Here is a 19,817-nt window from a genome sequence, read left to right on the forward strand (position 1 = left end):
CATGGTTCGGTGTGACATCCTCAAGTGCCTTATTGATGTTTTCCAACAATACATGCAATTGCATTCTAAGACCTTCACATCATTGTATATGTTCTTTAAAAAAGTTTCAAAGCAGCTGCCTGCATCCATCTAAAAGTGGCTTGTACAAGATATGTTTCCATAAGTTGAAAAAAAGTACACAAAACTTTACTGTAAATTGAACTACAAAAACATAAGTAAATTATGTTTCATACAAAATGTAAACGTATTTTCAGTACAGTTTAATTTGCTTACAATAATAAATATATTTACATAAATAAAAAAGATAAACATTATTTTGTCTTTGCATTATTATTTACAAACAACATAAATGTTACTATGCAAATCTAGTTTAACAAAAATACAACAAATGCACTCATTCTATGTTCTATAGCAGAGTGGAGCTTCAGAGTGGAGCTTCAGAGTGCAGAATGTTAAAAGCAATGCCAATAGCTCTAACTTTAACAAAGGCGAAACCATTGCATTGTAAATGCTTGTTCTGTGTCTCCTTTCAGCCCGGCTGCTGTTCTGAGTAGCTTTATGTAGGAAGTCCCTTTTATTTTGTAACTTCTCAATAACCTTGTGTGATGTATCATTTTCCTCTAGCAAGCTCTCTCCCGATGAACATCAGCATTTGTATTCATATTGCCAATTTCTTGCCTTTTTTTAAATTTTTTTTATCCACTTTAGTATAGACTGAAATTTGTAACACCAACGACCTTCCTGTTCCTCCATTGTTTTGTTTTGTGTTAACTATGGCTTCATTGTTCATCTGTGTTTTTATATCAACAGTTCTGGGCTCTGCCTAGAGAAACAAACTTTGTTCTTGCCATTGTACTAACACTTAAATGCAAAAAGCATTTGAGTTTGAGGAAAATTAGGCACATACTTGATTTTATCTTAATGTCTCTAACTTAGACAACTGTTCCGCTTGGGAGTATGCGGTTCCGCTTGGGAGTATGCGCAAGGGTCCTTACGCCCAACTCCCCCATTCTTTCTGCATGGTCTGCTTTCCATCTTCTTTCTCCCCTTTTCCTCACTGACCGCTCCCAACATCTAGTTATTGTATTGTATTCGTCATATTTACAATTTCCATTTATTTGTATTCTCTTAGATATGCATTTTTGAGGTTCGTAATGGGGAAAAGTATGCTTATTGACAAAAAATATGACTAAAATGTGTGTCCGCTTGTTTGAGGACTCTGCACCTTCTCTCTCAGTGCAAGGTTGAAGCATTAATGTGGTGTGAGTTTAGTCAGAGACTTAGTTCTGATATGTTCAGTGCACAAAGTCAGGGGTGAAGTAAAAAACACACGTTTTTACGCCCATCAAACATTGCTAAGCAGTGAGAAATGGTGAGGGGCCTAAATAGTCCTAAATGTTTGCACAGTAGACCTTCTGTGAAACCTCATACAACTAGGTGGAACTGACAAGCGAATATTACATCTGGACTGTATTTTACTCCTTAAGAAAATCTGAAAGGTGTGAAAGGAGAATCTGGTTTCCATGCATTGTCTGGATTTTGATGCACATACCACTGAAGCGTATGAGAGGAGTGAGAGGGACAGTTTGCTGGTACACCCTCCAAAGTTGTCCTGATGAAAGCCATTGACCCGGAGAGGCTTTCAAGTGTTGCTGAAACATGTTTACATTATAAATGAGAGGATAATTAAAATCCATTACGTCTCAATTTCCTTTTTAATCTTATTAAAGGTACCCTAATAGAATGCTTTCGGGTGTCATGAAGACATTTTTATTCTCTTCCATTCCCAGTACATTTTATCATGGGGTCGCTTTTATGGTTGAGTACATTCTAGCAGAATGGGTCTGTGATGCCATAAGAATCCTATGATGAAGCATGCCACACAATGTGGGTGAGGACAACCCAGAAAAGGGTTTCTCCAATGTAAGAGACACCAGAGCCATCTAATAGGGGAAAATATTCCCCTGTTGCCCATTTGGTTCACTAGACTGGTTTGTGGCATTCTTATTTTGTCTCCACCTGAGTGAGTGAAGAGTGTGTTCCGAGTACAGGCCAGTTCAATATTCATTCAATCAGTCCCTAAGAAAATCACATCCAGAATGGAGATATTTCAGTGCCAGGGTTTTTTCCCAGTCCTTAGTACCTCGTTTGAATATTATCTGGTGTTCTGGGTCTCTCCTTCTCCTTTAAATTCCTGTTATCGCTACGAGAAAACCCGTGTCACGACGACTATGTCGATCATCGTCCAGAAAGTGATATCTCCCTTGCAAACTGTGCAAATCACATTTCATTAAAAAGGGCACATCTGTTACTCCCACACCCAGGTAGGTGAGAAAGCAACAATCTGCCGTATCAGTGACATTTACAGCGATGAGTAATCAAAACAATATCTTTAACTCAATAATTATCTTCATCTGTACCTTTCAAGTTTCTGAAAATACTTGCAAGTGTAACTTTCACTTTAACCTCCTGTCTGAAGGGAGGTTACTTTTCCATTAAAAAAACTTCCTTCAAAGCAAAACTTTGAGAACTAGATATGACAATAATACATTTGAAAAAATAAATTTCCGCGCTTGTTCATTGTCATGAGCCCCATCAATGCTGCATATAGGAATGTAGATTGTGTTTACAACTATTTTGCTTGTTAAATTTCTAGTGTGTAACCTTGTCTTTTTCTTTCACAGGATGTTTGACGTAGGCGGACAACGGTCTGAGAGGAAGAAGTGGATCCATTGCTTCGAGGGCGTCACCGCCATCATCTTCTGTGTGGCTCTCAGCGCCTACGACCTGGTGCTTGCAGAAGATGAAGAGATGGTAAGAAGCAGGCACAAGATCCCCACTCCTGCAGCTGTGCAGATCTCTTAGAAGTATGAGTTGTGGGCTAGCAGCATGAACAAGTTCTTTCCTCCAGTGGAAATATGCTCCCTTTCTGATAGCTGTCCTTTTCCTTTCTGATGACTTGATGGATGGTAGAGAAAAAAGCCCAGGAAAAGTGAGTCGCCCTTTGGAAAATCTGAAAGTGGGAAGTTTGATAGTTTTTGAATATGAAAGCATGAGTAAAAGACAATGACCTTCCTTGGTGCACGGTAGAGCTGGCCTCCAGCAACTCAGTGATGACACTCCGAACACAATGCGATAGCAGAGAAAGCGTAGAGCCACACAGTTTAGTGAAACTACTGGTATATTTGTCATTGATTTCTGGAAACCCAAAGGATGATAAGTGTATTGATTGCCACTAGAAGAGATGCGTTCTGGAGTTAACATCTAATTAAATCAATTTGGTCAAGCAAGGTGATGGACAACAAGAGAGAAGTGGATACATTATGGTGTGCTTCAGGATGAGTAGATGGAATCAAGCTGTGGATCATTACTAGAACCAAGGTGTTAAATATACTGATTTGTAAATGAGGGAGGAAGTAGCGGCTGGACGAACGGAGGGGGCAGGAGGGGTATAAAGGTTGCAGGTAAAGTCAGATTTGTTTTTTAAAAACTGAAAATGCTTAAAGGCATATTTCATAAAATAGTTCTGTCAGATTCCCTCTTGAACAAGAGGCATCCTCCTTTTACATTAAGGGACTATATGGGTATATATAATGAGCATGTTAATTCTCCACAGGTTCGCTTTAGGATCAACTTGACGTTTTGATGAACAAAATATGGGAACTTCATGAGTGTTTATTATATGCAGAACAATGGACACTGAAAGAGTGCAAAACTCAGAGAGACATGAGAAAATAGTAATCCCAGTGCCAAAGTGAAGCCAAGGATAAAAGATGTTACATAGCTGGCTTACTAATATTAGTCTGCCCTGCCAAGACCCATGACACCACTTGGCCTGAACATCCCTCTTCGTCTGACTACATAGCTCCACAATTGGCTGGTCCTAATCCAGAATTGTGCAAGTTCATTAATATTTAGACATTTCTTTTCATTATGTTGGAGAGCTAAGTGATGCTTGGTTCAATGCATTGTTTAGCTATTTGGTGCACATTAAGCGTAATTGGCCTTAATGGAGTATCAGTTTCCATTCTAAGGCCAAAGACACAGTTAGGGTTATAGGCATGTTCTAATTTATGCAGTAGTCATGCATGTGAAGGTTGCATCTTGTTTAGTAAATCTTCAAGCCAATGTCCTCTTTTATTTGGTCAGCAAATTGTTTAAACATATAGCCCATACCTTTGAGTTCTGAATTGGGGTAAACAATGTAACAGTCCTTGAGGAAATGCGCTTACAAAAATCTTTAGGCGAGATTGCTCGAAAATTAATAAATTGCTAAGTAACAACTTTCGTTACATCAAATATGCAAATGGCGGTTTTCCTAGTAAGGAAACTTTTGGAGAGCAGAAACTTCCAAGTCCACTTGAGCACAACCCCAGCCCTTACTATTACTAAACTCTCACCTCAGAACTGGCCACACTCCCAATAATTCAGCATCCATATCCCAGCTGAACTGCAGCATTGGACTATTATTTTTAGAGTTGATATGTTTCTCTTTTATTTTGTTCTCCATTTTATGTCGAGTCATGAGATGAATTCATATGACCGCCCAACATCATGTTACTCCTAAAGCAATGGCTTCCTAATAACTGGTGTTGGAGTCATTGGTAGTGCAGGTCCTGTGTATCAAACTGTCTGCGCCTACTAAGTCCACCAGCTGATTGCGCACTCGAACAACATGGCTCTAGCTTTAGTAAGACACAAACACAGCACGGCAGCTGGACAGCCTTCGTGAGATTGTAGAGATCTCTCTCCTTTAATTAAATGTCCTCTTTCTGCCCCATTGACCCATATTTTTTCATTATGCTTCATTGCCACCTGGTGTTTTTTTGTTTGGCCCTAATCACATGTTTGTATGTGCCTGCCTTCCTCTAACATCCCTCAAGTGGCACTGCTGAGGGATTCTGTTGGTTGTGAACATGTGATCGGGCAGTATGCCATCACTCACTCAGTGCAAGACCGCCAAAGAGTTTGGGGGCAGACCCATGGCCCTGTGCTGTTGTGGGCAGGAACAAAATGTTATTGACACTTGAACAGGCCATTGAGTTGAGAAGACTGGCCAACAGCTCCTCTGTACATGAATATATATATCGTTGAATTTGATAACCTATCTACTTGTTCAAGATGCAAGATGTATTAGAAATCTACCTGTTGTGTAAACAAATGTACTTGTCCCTTTGGGTGCAAAGCAGTGAGATGAGACCTGATGGTTGCATTGTCATTATGCCAGAGCTTCCGTAGGACCCATTCAAATTATGGCATGGTTGGAGCACCCTAGATGACGACCCCTCACATCAAGGATTAGAGGCCTATGAGGTAGGTAGTGTTAGAAAGCGCAGACAGCAGCACCTCCGCTTCCATGGCTTAGCAGCAGCCACTCACAATGTTGCTGGCAGACCTTGCCAAGCATATATTATGGAACACACCTAGAAGACATTGTAGTGTGTGACCTAAGATGGAGCTGAAGATTAAACAGGGTAAACGGTCAGCTTGCAAAGCCCAACAAAATTCACAAAAGTTGGGTCCTGAGGGTTACCGCATTACTCTGCTCTTCACAAGGGAATCAACAATACACGAGAGAAAGGACAGAAGTAGAGATTAAACGGGGACTGAGGTCATCTGTGTGAACCCAGCATCAGCCAGTCTAAGGCAGTCCAGGGATGTCACTGTGCATACAGCATTAAGCGCATCACAGTAATCACTGCATGAGAGCGACAGAGCTTGAGACTACATAGAGAGTAGTCTCTAGTCAATATGAAGCAACAGCTATGCGTTGGAGCGCCAGGGATCTCAGCCAGCATAGACTTTGAATCTCGTTTCATGGAAGTTAACCCCTTCGCTGCGGGGGATATTCCCCTGCTGTGCTGGGCGGGAGGGGGCGCGCACAGCGCTCACATGCTCATGACGAACTGAGCTCGTCATGAGGCACGGCGCTCCTGTGCTCATGATGAGCTCAGCTCGTCACGGCCACACCTGTTCCCGTGGAACGCTCAGCACAGCAGGGGAATTATCCCCGCATGCGAGCGTTCCACGGCTTATGACGAGCTGGGCTCGTCATGAGCACCGGAGCACTGTGGCTCATGACGAGCTCAGCTCGTCATGAGCTTTCAAGGGGTTAAGCTAAGAGAATAAAGTTGTGACTGGATATTGAGATTCAAGGATCAGCTGCGACACTGCAAAGTGTTATAGTGGACCTCATACAGCACACAAAAAGACAGAACTAGATTAGTAGTCTGGTGTTCTGTGAGAGAAGGACGTCTATGGGGACCCCATAATATACAAACTACAGCAAGGGGAGAAAACAAAAGCCAGGGACCAAGTTTCTACAGTTCAGTTGATAATGCTCATTGCACCCTACAGTTTGCACAATTGATAAGGGTCATTGCACCACTATAAGTTGTTACAGTTCAGTTGATAAGGATCATTGTCTGTGAAACTCTGGACCCCAAAGCTGTGTGAAAAGAAAGGTAATTAATGAGCTACGAAAACCACAGAACTCAAAAGTTCTGTTGTCAGAACTCAGCAACATTAACACAAATTAAACTTGGGGTTCTCACAAAGCATACACAATATTAACTCCTCACAGTGGAGCAATCCTAGCCTGGAAGCAAAGACCGGGATGTAGGCGAAGAAGAGTGTATGGTCAGCCCTCTTAAATCTGCAAAGTCCACACAAAGTGCAGCTTGGGGAGGTTAAGGATCCTACGGAAGGCTTACTCGTTGAAGGGAAGTTATCCTACTGTGAGACCAAAGATCAAGCAGAATTTAAAAGATTGTCTAGCTCATGCAATGTTATACAACATCATCTACACAAACTGCCGCCTGGGAAACCTAGGAGATGGTGTAGAACAGAGACTGCTGGAATACAATCATACTGTGAGAGCAAAGAGAGCTGAAGACAACAGTCTGTGGTCTGTTGCCATAGCTCAGAAGCATTGATATAATTGGGGGCTTGGGGGTTTCACAGGGTGCACTCCATAAAACTCAACACAGTGGTGTTAATGTAGCTTGAAGCAGGAAGACAAAAAACAAGTCCCAAATCGTAAAGTTTGTATATTTACCAGAACAAAGAGCTAGCCATTATGACTGCTAAGCTTTAAGAAAAAGGTGACCTACCAATCAGGAATTAATTTACTTGCACATTATATTGCCCCACCACAATCTAATGTTAAGTGTGGACTAAATCCCACGCCAAGGGGTAAGAAGTGGGCAGTTAAGGGCACGTTCAGCCTTTACAGTTCTTGGACTTTGCAGACTTCATTCAACCTTTACTGCCATATAAATGGATTTACTGTGTGTAAGGGCCAGAGCAAGTCCTTTCTCAAGGTGCGGCATAGAAAAGGAGTTTCTATTTGAAGAAAAGAAATAGTACATAACTATTTTATCTCCATAAGCACTTTAGGTATTTGCAGCGTACTGGTGAAATTGGCAATACTCAACAATTGCAAAAAGAACAATTGATGGACAGAATGCAGAACAATGTCATACATTCACCCCAGTACAGAGATCTGGGCCTAAATCCATCTTTGTTTTGCTCACCATGCCATTCCAGTTTGGACCCAGCCATATGGAAATCACTCTTGACCCTGCATCCAATTGGAACAGTGCAGCCTGAACTGCCAGGCCAGGTCCTCTCTGGACTGGAAACAAGCATCCTAGAACCGGTTTCTGGCTTTTAGCCCTCATTAGCCAGAATAGCTTGATTCCAGTGGCATGGAAAGTACAGGACCAACGTCCGGACATACCCACTCGGGGTGACAAATGCAAAAAGAACAATTGATGGACAGAATGCAGAACAATGTCCTACATTCACCCCAGTACAGAGATCTGGACCTAAATCCATCGTTTTTTTGCGCACCATGCCAGTCCAGTTTGGACCCAGCCACATGCAAATCAGTCTTGACCCTACGCCCAATGGGAACAGTGCAGCCCGAACTGCCAGGCCAGTTCCTCCCTTGACTGGAAACAAGCATCCTAGGACCGGTTTCTCATCAGCCAGGATAGCTTGACTCCAGTGGCATGGAGAGCACGGGACCCACATCTGGGCATACCCGTACCACTCTGGTGACAAATGCAACAAGCATTTGCAATGCAATAGGTCTCGCATTAGGAAAGTGTGAGCTATTGGTATTGTAAATGAAACATTTTTTTCAATGTGTTGGCTTTGAAAATATATAAATTAATAGCATTGTTATTCACAAAGCTTATAGCTTACACTTTCCTAATGCGAGTCCTATTGGCTAGAATGCAAAACAATGTCATACATTCACCCCAGTACAGAGATCTGGGCCTAAATCCATAATTCTTTTGCTCACCATGCCATTCCAGTTTGGACCCAGCCATATGCAAATCAGTCTTGACCCTGCGCCCAGTGGTAACAGTCCAGCCCGAACTGCCAGGCCAGGTCCTCCCTGAACTGGAAACAAGCATCCTAGGACCGGTTTCAGGCTCAACAATTGTCAGATTTTAAAAATGTGTACGTTTTTTGTTTAAAAACTTTTGTCTACACAATATATGCTTATAGCAAACTGTATTGCTTAATGGCATTTGACTGAAGAGTAAAACCTTTGCATTAATGACCCATATATACTACTTGTAACTTATTTTATGCCTGGGTGTTTGTCTCGCTATAACAGCGGATTATTCCTTGTTCTTAAATATTCGACACTGTAAACTTGCAACCTGGACTTGTACTATAGGGGTGGAGACTACTTGGATAAAGTGGAAACGAAGACTTGTTTCCTTGACCTTAAACAATATGTCCTGGTTGTCAATATCTAAAAGTTCCAAACCACTGAATGTATGTATATTTAGTATTCTTTTTTCTGAAAACATGTGGGTGTGGAGGCAGCTAAAACTTTCTCTAGGCCAAACCTAAAAACAAATGGTTGTCATACTGGTCCTTCCTCAGGCAGTATAGCAATAATTTGGACAAAAGTTAAGACATTATTATCCAGAACTCCTCTGCTGATTGTGAAAGTATTGTGGTGTTTCCTTAATGCATTAGGCAGAAATCATACGGAACTGAAATATTGATAAGTGTGAATTTCTAGTATACAAAGCAGGCTCATATGACACTTCTATGGTGAATAATAACTTTCAAATTGTCTCGTGATTTATTACTTTGTATGCTGCAAACTGTGTTTTCCTCCCATTTAACAGTGCTTACTTGATCACGAAGTTTTTACGAAACAGGACATATCAACTGTAAACACTCTGCTGTTTTGACAGGGTGTTAATATATGTATGCAAATATCCAGTATACTGTATTAATTAAACAAAATAAAGTACATAGAGACATAGGCGTAGTCGGTTGTCCTGACAGCGCTTGTCAGATGCTATTTTCAATTCTCTTCTTTTTCCTAGATGAATAAGCTTTGCTTTTAATCCCCCGGTCAAAAGAATTTGCATAGGAAATGGCTGCTGAAAATTATACAGTTCTGTCAATCAGCTCACACTTATTTGCAAAACAAAAACTTAAAGTAATCTTATTTGGAGAATCTATTGGTGGTTTTTGTTTTCAAGTTTATTTTATTTTTTCCGGTAAATATTACCTTGTTTCATGAGTTGACATATTCCCCCTCTATCTTCTCCAGATGAAACATTTTGGTGCAATATTCTAAAGTTTCACTCACACGAATAGACTAATGCTCCGTTCTTTTTTTCTCTCTAGAATCGCATGCATGAAAGCATGAAACTCTTCGACAGCATCTGCAATAATAAGTGGTTTACGGACACATCCATCATACTCTTCCTCAACAAGAAAGATCTTTTTGAGGAGAAGATCACCCACAGTTCACTGACCATCTGTTTTCCAGAGTATACAGGTAGGTTTGAATACTCTAGTTTTAAAGGCATGCATTCTGTGTGGTTCTATTGAGAACTTGCCTTCATGTGTTTTATTAAAAGAGATATTATTTATTGTAGAGAAGGTTATATTTAAGGTATGTAATTATTCATGCCTTAAATAGGTGGTAGAGGCCATTGTACTCCTTGTACATTTTATCAGGTGATTTAAATTTGAACACATATGGTATTCTTGTAGTGCAAGCCTAGCTGAAAGGCAGTGGAATACTATACACTGTCAAATACAAAGATACAGTCAGCAAATGATTGTATTTAGCTGGGTTCTGGTAGCAAAGGTGGGCTGTCACAGTTTTGTTATCTAGTGTTCTAAGGGGTGTATCTTCATTTCTTTGGTAATTGGAGGAGTGCTTGGGTGGACTTTGGGGTATAAGGATGCAGTTCCAGATCCTGGGTGCCTGTTGCCTTGTTTTTTTCTTTTCCACCCTTCATCTCCAGTCTGATGTTGCCAGTTCTCCTGAAGGCGGAGAGCTGTTATCCAGGTAGGTAGCGGTGCCAGTTAAGATGGATTCTTATAGTGTGTAGCTGTTTGGGTTTTGCTTTTGCCGTGCTTGTGAAATTTCTTGGAACAAAACAAAAAAATCTCTAAGGGAGTTAGATCCGGCCCATTACTCACCTTTGGCTTATTTCCCACGCCACTCTTGTATCCTTTCATCATGTTGGTCTGCGGCTCCTCCTGCCTCCAACTTCCTGTTCGTCATCACGTCTACGTCCTTGCGGTGGCGCTCGGACCCAGTACTGCTTCCAGTGGCCACTGGCCACGGACTTGGATCACACTTTATTTTTGCATTCAAGAGTCCGCATTTTGTTTGTGGCTTGCCCATCCCTAGCACCAAATTGCTTCCATCGCTGCATGCCCCTTCCCAGTTTGTTGCTGGCCTGTCCCTCCCACCACCTTGCTCCAGTCACTGCATGCCTCTTCCCCACCCTGTCACTAGGTGTCTCCCTCCAAGCTCCATCATAGTTTGTTTTATATAGCGCAAAGTCGACTGGAAGGACTTACTTGGAGCGCTTTAAGTGAGCGCCAGCTACATTTCACAAGGATACACTCATTTCTACAGGCACATGAGATTAAGTGATTTGCCCAGAATCACAGTAAGTTGAGCCAGTGCCAACTCCGCCCTGGTTCCCCAGCTCCAAAAGCACCAGCTCTGGCCGTAACGCCACAGCCTCTCCATGCTCAGTGTTCCAGCTAGCTACACTTTCCTATGCTGTAACTGCAATGGGCCTTTGTTCAAGAATATAAACTGCATTTCAAGTATAGGGAAAATACCAATTATAACTTGTTTGTATGTGCATAGCTTAACGTTTTAAATAAAAGGGCCATGACGCAGTCTGAAGACGTCGTATTTCTTTTTTCTTTTCTTTAGGCCAAGTAGCACAGCAGCTCGCTCTGCTGTGCAAGAATTAGAAAAAGGATATTGAGAAAGCCAATAGATCTTGCATAGCCGAAACCTATTGGCTTTGCCGGTACTTGTTTTGATGATGGTGTGGGCAAGCCAGTGGACGTCCATCAGTGTGATGGTGATGTGGTCATATTTGTCAGGCAAACTGCAGCATTTGGGAAGCCCTTAAGGAGGAGACCAGAGAAAAAGTAGAGCCTGAGAGGTCTTGGAGCAGACCGTTGCCACCATCTAGATGCAAGGATACGAGGAGTTGAAGAGTTGAGCTTGCTTTCTAGGAGCGATGGGTCCATAGTGTAATATTTTATGCTCAGTGGTGCTTTTAGGTGTGTTAGTCATGGTTTTGGTTTTTAGGTTTCGCCTATGTCGTACTTGCTGTCTCTGCAAAAGCTATTGTTCTTTTTTTTTTAAAAAAACAATTCTTTATGGGCTTAGAGCCCGCCCATTACTTCTACATACTATTTGTTGGCTCCCACGTCACTCATGTTTCTTTACTATTGGTCAGCACTTCCTCCTCGCCTCAGCTTTCTCTGGGGCTTCTCTGTTTATGTCCATGCCGTGGAGCTTGGACGAGGTACAGCTTCCTTTGTCCAGTTGCTTTCCACTGGCCGCAGACTCATGCTGGTACTCTTTTTTTCTTTTATTTGGATACCCACTCTGAGTCCATGTCCAAAAGTAACTCCCCTTCTTCCCGCCTGTATTTCCCCTCAACCCCTGTCCTCAATTCTTTTTTACTCGCCCTCCTGCTCTCCTATGTGTTGCCCCCCACCCCAAAAAAAACAAAATACACGCCACTGTTATTTTACATGTTGCACAGCAGTGCAGGCATGGTTAAAAAGAAAAAAGTGATGTGATGCGGTCAACGCTGGCCGCCTCATTGCACTTTAAAAAAAATACTTTAAGCCGTGTTGCACAGCAGCTCGCGCTGCTGCCCAACATGTAGAAAAACATTGACAACGCCAAAAGATTTTGCATAGTTGAAACCTGTTAGCTTTGCAAATGCTTCTTCTTTTAAATAGCCTGAGTTTGTCAGTGAAGTAAAAGTAAGGGATGTCATCGATCATATGGTGGTGGTTTTCCTGAACATTTTGTGTGGGATAGTGATCCACAGTTTGCGTTAGTAAAGATGACCACATTTCTGATTGCTAGTATGCTCGACCTCCTGTCGGAGGCTATTCGGATTATTGAAAGGAGGCCATGTCATTGTGAAGGTGTAGGACAACTTCTAAATTCCACTAGACTTGATGCATCTTTTGTATTGTTGCAAGAAATTGAAGCTGTTATGCAGTTGCGAATAAAAAGGTGTCACCAAGGTAGGTAAGCCAGGAGAATTCAACTGAACATGTTAAAAAGATGAACGATGCTGATAGGATGCAGCATCATTGTATGCATGCCGTGCTAGCATACAGGGTCATCATTTGCAGAAAAGATGGTAAAAGCGCGTAAAATATCAGAAAGTGGCATTCTGTCCCAGCACTGTTGTGTTGGAAGGAGGGTATGATCAAATGTACTGCTGCTAGATGGTCTGAGTAGAAGGAGTGCTCTGATGTGAGACATGTTTTAAAATGTTGAGGAACCAGGCCTGTAGCTGACTGATCTCCCACGTGTTGTCTGTTAAAAATAAGACCCTGTTTTTCAAAGTACAGGTTGTGAGTACTTTGCTAGTTTGCTGGGCCACTATAATGCTGTACGTTTATTGCTATTTATAATGTATTTTGTTATTTATTATGTTATTTGATGTTGTTTTGTTCTATGGGAAGAGATGTTGCAGTTAATATGTAATGTGTCCATGTAATTGTTGCCCTGCATATCTCTGCATCTGAATGACATGGAAAATTGCTTGTGGGACCTGTTGCAAAGTTCATTGACAGGTTCCAGCCTAGGGAACTCTCTTACACCATTTGTTACCAAACCCTTCGCTCCAAAGTGGATTCTCCCCTTAATGATGTGACAGCTGCTGACCCAACGCATTAAACTAGGGAGAGAGATTGTTTTGTTAAACCTCATTAAAGGCTTCTTGCCTAGATTATTTCCTAATCTTTTGCGAGAGTCTAGAAGTCTTAAGCCAGAGGCTTTACTTAATTCTACATTTTCTTTTATTTTAGACCTGATCAGAGCAGTTCCGGCACACTGTTCTAGTGTGGTTTTTGTGTCCCTTTCCATATAAACCTGTGATTGAATCCCCGCCCCCTCAGCGTTCTATGGCACCCAAATGCATTTTCTATAATTCTGAGTAAGCATAGCTATGAAGTGGAGCCATTTCAAGTTTGACACCTTCAGCCGGGCATAGTTACTGCATAGCTTCAAATTAGGCCCATACCGCTGAAAGCAAAAACTAGAGATATTAACATTTTCAAGACTATGAGATACTACTGCAGCATGAAAATGTCACAGACAACATTGGCCTACTTTGTTGACTAAATAAACCTCCACCACCAGCATTGGATGTTAATGAGGAGGTGTTCATGGAAGCCTTCCTCCATTCATGAATGAGCAGTGTTCCTCTTACATTATGATCTTTGAATGACACACTCCTTTACCTACCATCCGCCATCAATGGATAGCTACCAGTTGACTGTGCCTGCATTGGCCTTTGTAATTGTGGGACCACTCGAGAAAATCAGCACGACTGGGGCAATTTGGAGTATACTCAGTTATTAATTTTTAAATATTTTTAAGCTTTCTGATTATGTAAAATGATGCTGCACATAAAGTAATTGGCACTCTGTTCTATAACTGGGAGGTAAACGCAGGCAGGAGGAAAATGTAAATTTGTTTTCTGCGGAAATCTACAGGATTTGATTGAACCAAGGAAGCTATATTGGAAAATGCTTGTGGGGGGGGGGTTGTGGACAGAGTATCTCTTACTGGTTAAAGAATGATGTTAAGAACTGAACTTTAGATAGAAAGGGGGGAGAAGCGTTGAACTCTAAATTATGTGTAACAGGGTAATTACGATTTCCAGATTGGACAGTGATAATGGGAGGAGCCTCGTATTTGTGTCGATTCAACATATGGAAGAGAGAAACAACTCTGTCCTGATAAAAAAGCATTGCCAATTTGTGTATAAATTATGGCAAACTGTTTTTCGCTTGAACATAAAAGCAAAGTATAGTGTACTTGTAAAAAGTGAGCACTAAATTAAAGAGTCTAAGAGAGCATTGGACCTGCATGGGGAGAAATCTGTATACGAGAAGGTGGCAAAATTGAGCTTTATGTATGCAAAGTGATCAGTCTAGTAAATTTAAATGACATTTTATAGTTAACAATCCATGGCCTCTGTAAAATGGTTCTATTAATGCGAAGCCAAAGTTCTCTGACCCACCTCCCTTCCTTCACAGGTGCAAACAAGTATGATGAGGCAGCCAGCTACATCCAGAGTAAGTTTGAAGATTTAAACAAGCGAAAAGAGACAAAAGACATCTACACACATTTCACCTGTGCCACCGACACCAAGAATATCCAGTTCGTGTTTGACGCGGTCACTGATGTCATCATTAAAAACAACCTGAAGGATTGTGGCCTCTTCTAACAAGGAAACTGCTGACCTTTCTGGGAAGGTATGGGTTAGCCTATGTTCTTGATCTTCTTTTAAGCACATGAATCTAAGCACCTTCACTTTGGTTGATCTTTTCCAAAAATACAGATAAGGCACCATCAATATATTCAATTTCTCATTCTCTTCCGGATGCAAAAGAGATCTCTGCACCTTTAGTCTCTTAATCTTTCACTCTGTTTTGTTCGAGGTGAAGACTTCACCCACTTTTGTAATCAATTACTCCCTTCCACAGTCAGTGAGTTACAACATTTACATAATATCCACCACTCAAAAAGGGTCTCATAGTGCTAACCAAACTAACTATATTTTAGTTTTTTTTCCTGAGGGTGAGAAGATTGGAAGTTGTAGGGCATTCCATTGCCATTATAAAGGAGGTTGAATGGAAACAGAATGGCCTACATGTGTCACAAATTAATTGCTTTCTGGGATACACAGTCAAATGTCACCGAGTTGTGGAGGATGGGACACAAGGCATACGATCTTGAAAGCACTTTTTGCCTGCACCCACATTCAGCAAAGCGAACACGAGGCCTCTGAAACATAGTCTTTTGTCTTTTCAGGCAGTAAATTGATAGTAACGCGCTTTTCTGGGCTCTCTGGCCTTTGCTAATACATAGGATGTCTTGTGTCAATGCATTGCAGTATTTAAGCCTGCAATAATGGACTCCCATCACTAAAGATCTGCTTTTGAAGGCATATAAAGTCAGGATAGTATACGGGTGATGAACATATTTTCAAAACTGGTTCGAATTTAAGTTTGAAGGAAGTGTGTGGGTGAAGAAAATCCAAGTTTTTAACTTCATCAGCTGGTTTTTTTTTTGCCAAAGGTTTCCGGAATTTGTTGGTTAAACAACGATCTACTCTTACTACTACCAATTCTGTTTTAGCTTTGTTCGATTGGCAGTAGTTGCAAGTTGTTCAGCTTTAAATATCTCCCTTCGGAGTGCTCAAATTGGAGCAGAATATGGAAGCTTTGGAAGATCTTAAATAAATCTGAGTTTCTTCGGTATGTGATTGCATATAAATATTACTGTTGTAACCGAGTTACACAAGTGGTCTCAGATGCATGTTAAAAAGGCAGGATCCTGTGAAACTCCTTGACTCCGGGTCAGAAGATGAGAAAAGAAAGGCTCAAACTTCACCTGGTTTGAACGATCCTTCAAAAAGGAGCGAAACCATTTAATGATATGAGGTACATCCCACAACTCTGTGGCTAAGCGTGTAAAAGAATGCAATGGTCTACTGTGTCGAAAGCTGCAGATTGGTCCAGCATGGAGAACGTGGATGCTGCCCCATCCTCCATTGAAAGCAGACTTGTCACAAAAGCTGAACATAACAGACCCTTTCCCATGCAAATGGTGACATTCTGGTTGCATAGGGGAAAGTATATTGTTGATAGCCATAAAAGATTGTAGTTGGGTAACAAAAACCAATTCCAGGATTTTTACTAGATAGGTGTTGCGTTTTATGTGGGTGAAAACGTGTCAAATCCATAACAAAGTGTAGGTTTCTTTATAGGGTGAGCCTTCTTTAAGAACAGTGAGTACACAGGCTTGCTTTATGGATAAATTGATGAGATGTGGAGTGATGGGGGCAAAGCTGGATGAATGTTGTTTAAGCAAACAGGCTTGTACAGCTACATTAAATCTGTTGGTGTAAAAGCACCTACAAGGGGGAGGAATGCGGTGTAGGCTTGCAGAATGAATTGAAACAGGTTGTGTAATTATTGGCTCTTAATGATAGTGAAGTAGTCTTATTTTCTTTTTTTCTAAAAAGTAGTAACAGTATTTTTCACATAACTCTTGAGAGGAGAGAGACACTGTTGACATTGCCTGGATAGAGAATTGCTGAATTGACCAGTCTAAAACCTAGCGCGGGTGGTTATCAGCTTTATTAAATTATGGATTTCAGTATGCATGTAGTGATAGGCATCCCTCGTTTCACGCCCCACCAGTGACCCCTTGGTTGCCCTTTATAATAAGGGCCACTATAAGCAGTGGGCCAAGGCACCACCTAGCTTTCAGTTCTCTCCACTCTTTCATTTTAGCAAACAGTGTAACATTCTGCTGATTGCACCTTGCAAAATTCTCTGTAGTTGTACGATTACATTTTGAACGTCACTACTTTCTGTAAATATTAGTTTGTTTTTCTAATGGTGAGTATGAGATGTGTTGGCGTTTTCATAGGTATCTATTATCGTGGAGGGATGATTCAAAAAGCTAGCATCGGGTCTGTGTCCTCCTCCTAGGGATAACACTGTGGGAAGCAGTCGCCATTCTGTTTCAGCAAACAGATTGCAAAATCCCATAGAGACAGCATCAGCAGCCAGATGTTTACAAGCCTGGTGCATTTCTTGTTGCTTTTTTTCCCCCTGTCTTTTATCTCCTGTAATACTGATTTAACTTGAAAACCTTGGAAAGCAGAATATTCCTCGGTAACCAGGCAACCTGTTTCCCTGGTGATCTGCACAGCTTTTTCCTAAGGGAGGCGACATCCCTGTTCCGGCCAGTCAGTAAGGGCTTTTTGTTGTTATTGAAAAAAACTGCTTTCTGATCTACTTTGGCATCCGTAGGTGACGTGGTGCTGATTCTATGCTCATGTCTTTATCAGCAGCTACTTGTTGCAGTCGTCTGAACATAGACTTGCCTACTGCCACGTGATGGGGAAGGCATGGCATACCCTTCATGTGTGGTGTAATGGCGACTTCTGCTATAAGTGCCAAGCCTATTGGAAAGAGTGCGCTTTTTTAAAGCCATTTCGATACCAGGTGTTCTCAGGGGTGTGGAATTTAATGGAATATCTATTCGTCCGACAGGTTGCTTCATGAATCAACTTGTGCTGTAAAGAAATCCACCTCTCCCTCTGGTGCTAAACAGTGCAGTGACAAATTTTGGCGCAATCACATTATATAAAAGCTCTGATATTAGCCTTTCTGATTATGTCAGGGATCGTACTATGGTAGGCTTTGAATTCTAGCAATTTCCTTATTTTGCCACCTTTCCCCAGATGTACATACTGGGGATGGAGTGCCCTTTTGAGTCTGTGCAAACCGACTAAATTGCATGTTTTAGGGGGTTTCGCAGGTTTTCTGTAATCTTTACCCATACTGAGAAAAGTTGGAAATTTACTCCTGCCTGACAATGGCATAAGTAAAACTTCTTCCAGGGTTGGGAAAAAAAAGTGGTTGGAGGGAAAGTGAATTTGTTAATGCTCAACAGATTTTTGCCTGTGCAAATCTACACCTTCAAGTTTTGCTCGTGCTAAAAAGCAGTATTTTCTAGAAGTACAATTTCCTGCCTAAGTCTGTACATTTTTGTGAATTCATGAAAGCTGTAAATCTGCACTAATACAAGGAACATAGACCATGGGTGCAGTAGTGACTTTAAGAATTGAGCCCCTAGGTCTGGCGTTAACCAAACCTAGGTCGAGCCTGGTCAGCGCCTGCACTGCTGCAAGGCATGCAGTATTGGAGTATGGCTTTGAAGCCCCGCCCACTCTCCGCCCATATTTTGAATTTGCTGGTGTCATTGTCCTTCGTAAACGCTGGCTTTCGAGTCATTATTAGGCCCGTTAGTCCCTCCTTGGTACCGCCTTGTCTGCATTTCTTACCTCCCATAACGACTGGACTATTGTGATGGAAAAAGATACGTTTTAATCGCTCTCCTGAAATCCAGCCGGCCCTCCACGCCACGGATCTCAAGTGGTAGAGAGTTCCATAATTTGGCCGCTAGATAGCGGAAAGAGCGCCCCCCCCCCCCCCGCTCTACAACGCTTTCCGCGGGGGACAATAACTAGATGCTGCCCAGAAGAACGCAGCGCTCGGGATGGAACATACGGAGTCAACACGTTGCAAAGCAGGCTAGGCGAAGCAAGTTTTAGTATCTTAAATGAAAGACACAAGGTTTTAAACTTAATTCGCTCCGCTATAGGCAACCAGTGGAGTTTCCGAATAGTCTCAGGGATAGAGCAGCACAGAGGAAGCCCTAGCAGAATTCGGGCCGTCCTGTTTTGAGTACGTTGTAATCTGGCAATCTCAGCTTGATTGGCCCCCAAAAACAGGGAGCTAGCGTAGTCTAGTCGAGATAAAATCATTGACTGGACAATCCGCTGACAAGTTGCGGGCTCAAAAAACTTTAAAAGAGGTTTGAGCCCCCGTAATAAACCAAAACATGTATTAGAAACTTTCTTTGTGTGAGACCGAAAACTGAGGGAGGAGTCCATCCACACACCCAAGTTCTTAACCTCCACCTTAGGCTCAGGGGTCTTACCTAACGCCCTCGACCACCAATGTTCACCCCACAGGCTAGCGTTCTTACCAGCTATCAGAACCTCAGTTTTGCTTGTATTTAGCAGTGTGTAGTTAGAAGTCATCCATTCGGACACTGTCGTCAAATTATCTCTAAATCTAGAGGCATGCATAGTGGACCCTTCTGTCAGAGCCACCACCAGCTGCGTGTCATCCGCATATGAGACGATGGAAAGATCCCACTGCTTGGCGACCGCAGCTAATGGCTGAACATATAGATTGAACAGAGTGGGGCTCAGGGCAGAGCCCTGAGGTGTACCCCCTGTTCAATAGAGTGAGCCTGAGATAAAAATGGTGGAGCAGTGACCCGGAAGGATCTCCCAGACAGAAAAGATTGGAACCATTCCAGAGCCATACCCGTAATACCTGCCTCCTCCAGACGTTGTATCAAAATGCCATGTGAGACCGTGTCAAAGGCGGCACTGAGACCCAACAGGATCAGTGCCGCCGTCTGACCTGCATCAAGAATGGTCCGCAGATGCTCAGTCATGGCCAGGAGGGCAGTTTTGGTACTATGTCCGGAGCAGGAACCGTTTTGTGTCTCATCCAGAATGTTATTGGAATGCAAAAAATTGGTTAATATGGTGTTGACATGTGACTCCACCACTTTCGCCACCCAAGGAAGAAGAGATATGGGCCTGAAATTTTCGGGCTTAGCCTAGTCCAATGCAGGTTTCTTAAGGATGTGG

At 42.1% G+C, this 19,817-nt stretch overlaps 1 protein-coding gene across 1 annotated transcript in view; it reads left to right on the forward strand.

Moving 5' to 3' along the window:
* Positions 1–19,817, forward strand: part of LOC147692601 (guanine nucleotide-binding protein G(i) subunit alpha-2) — a 468,721-nt gene that overhangs the window by 437,546 nt on the left and 11,358 nt on the right. The window contains exons 6-8 of the mRNA XM_086938805.1: positions 2,685–2,814; positions 9,670–9,823; positions 14,605–14,823. Of these exons, the coding sequence (XP_086794931.1) occupies positions 2,685–2,814; positions 9,670–9,823; positions 14,605–14,795 (475 nt within the window). The 3' untranslated portion in view covers positions 14,796–14,823. The remainder of the gene's footprint in view (positions 1–2,684; positions 2,815–9,669; positions 9,824–14,604; positions 14,824–19,817) is intronic.

The sequence above is a fragment of the Lissotriton vulgaris genome, chromosome 9 (assembly GCF_964263255.1).
Source record: "Lissotriton vulgaris chromosome 9, aLisVul1.2, whole genome shotgun sequence".
Classification (NCBI taxonomy): domain Eukaryota; kingdom Metazoa; phylum Chordata; class Amphibia; order Caudata; family Salamandridae; genus Lissotriton; species Lissotriton vulgaris.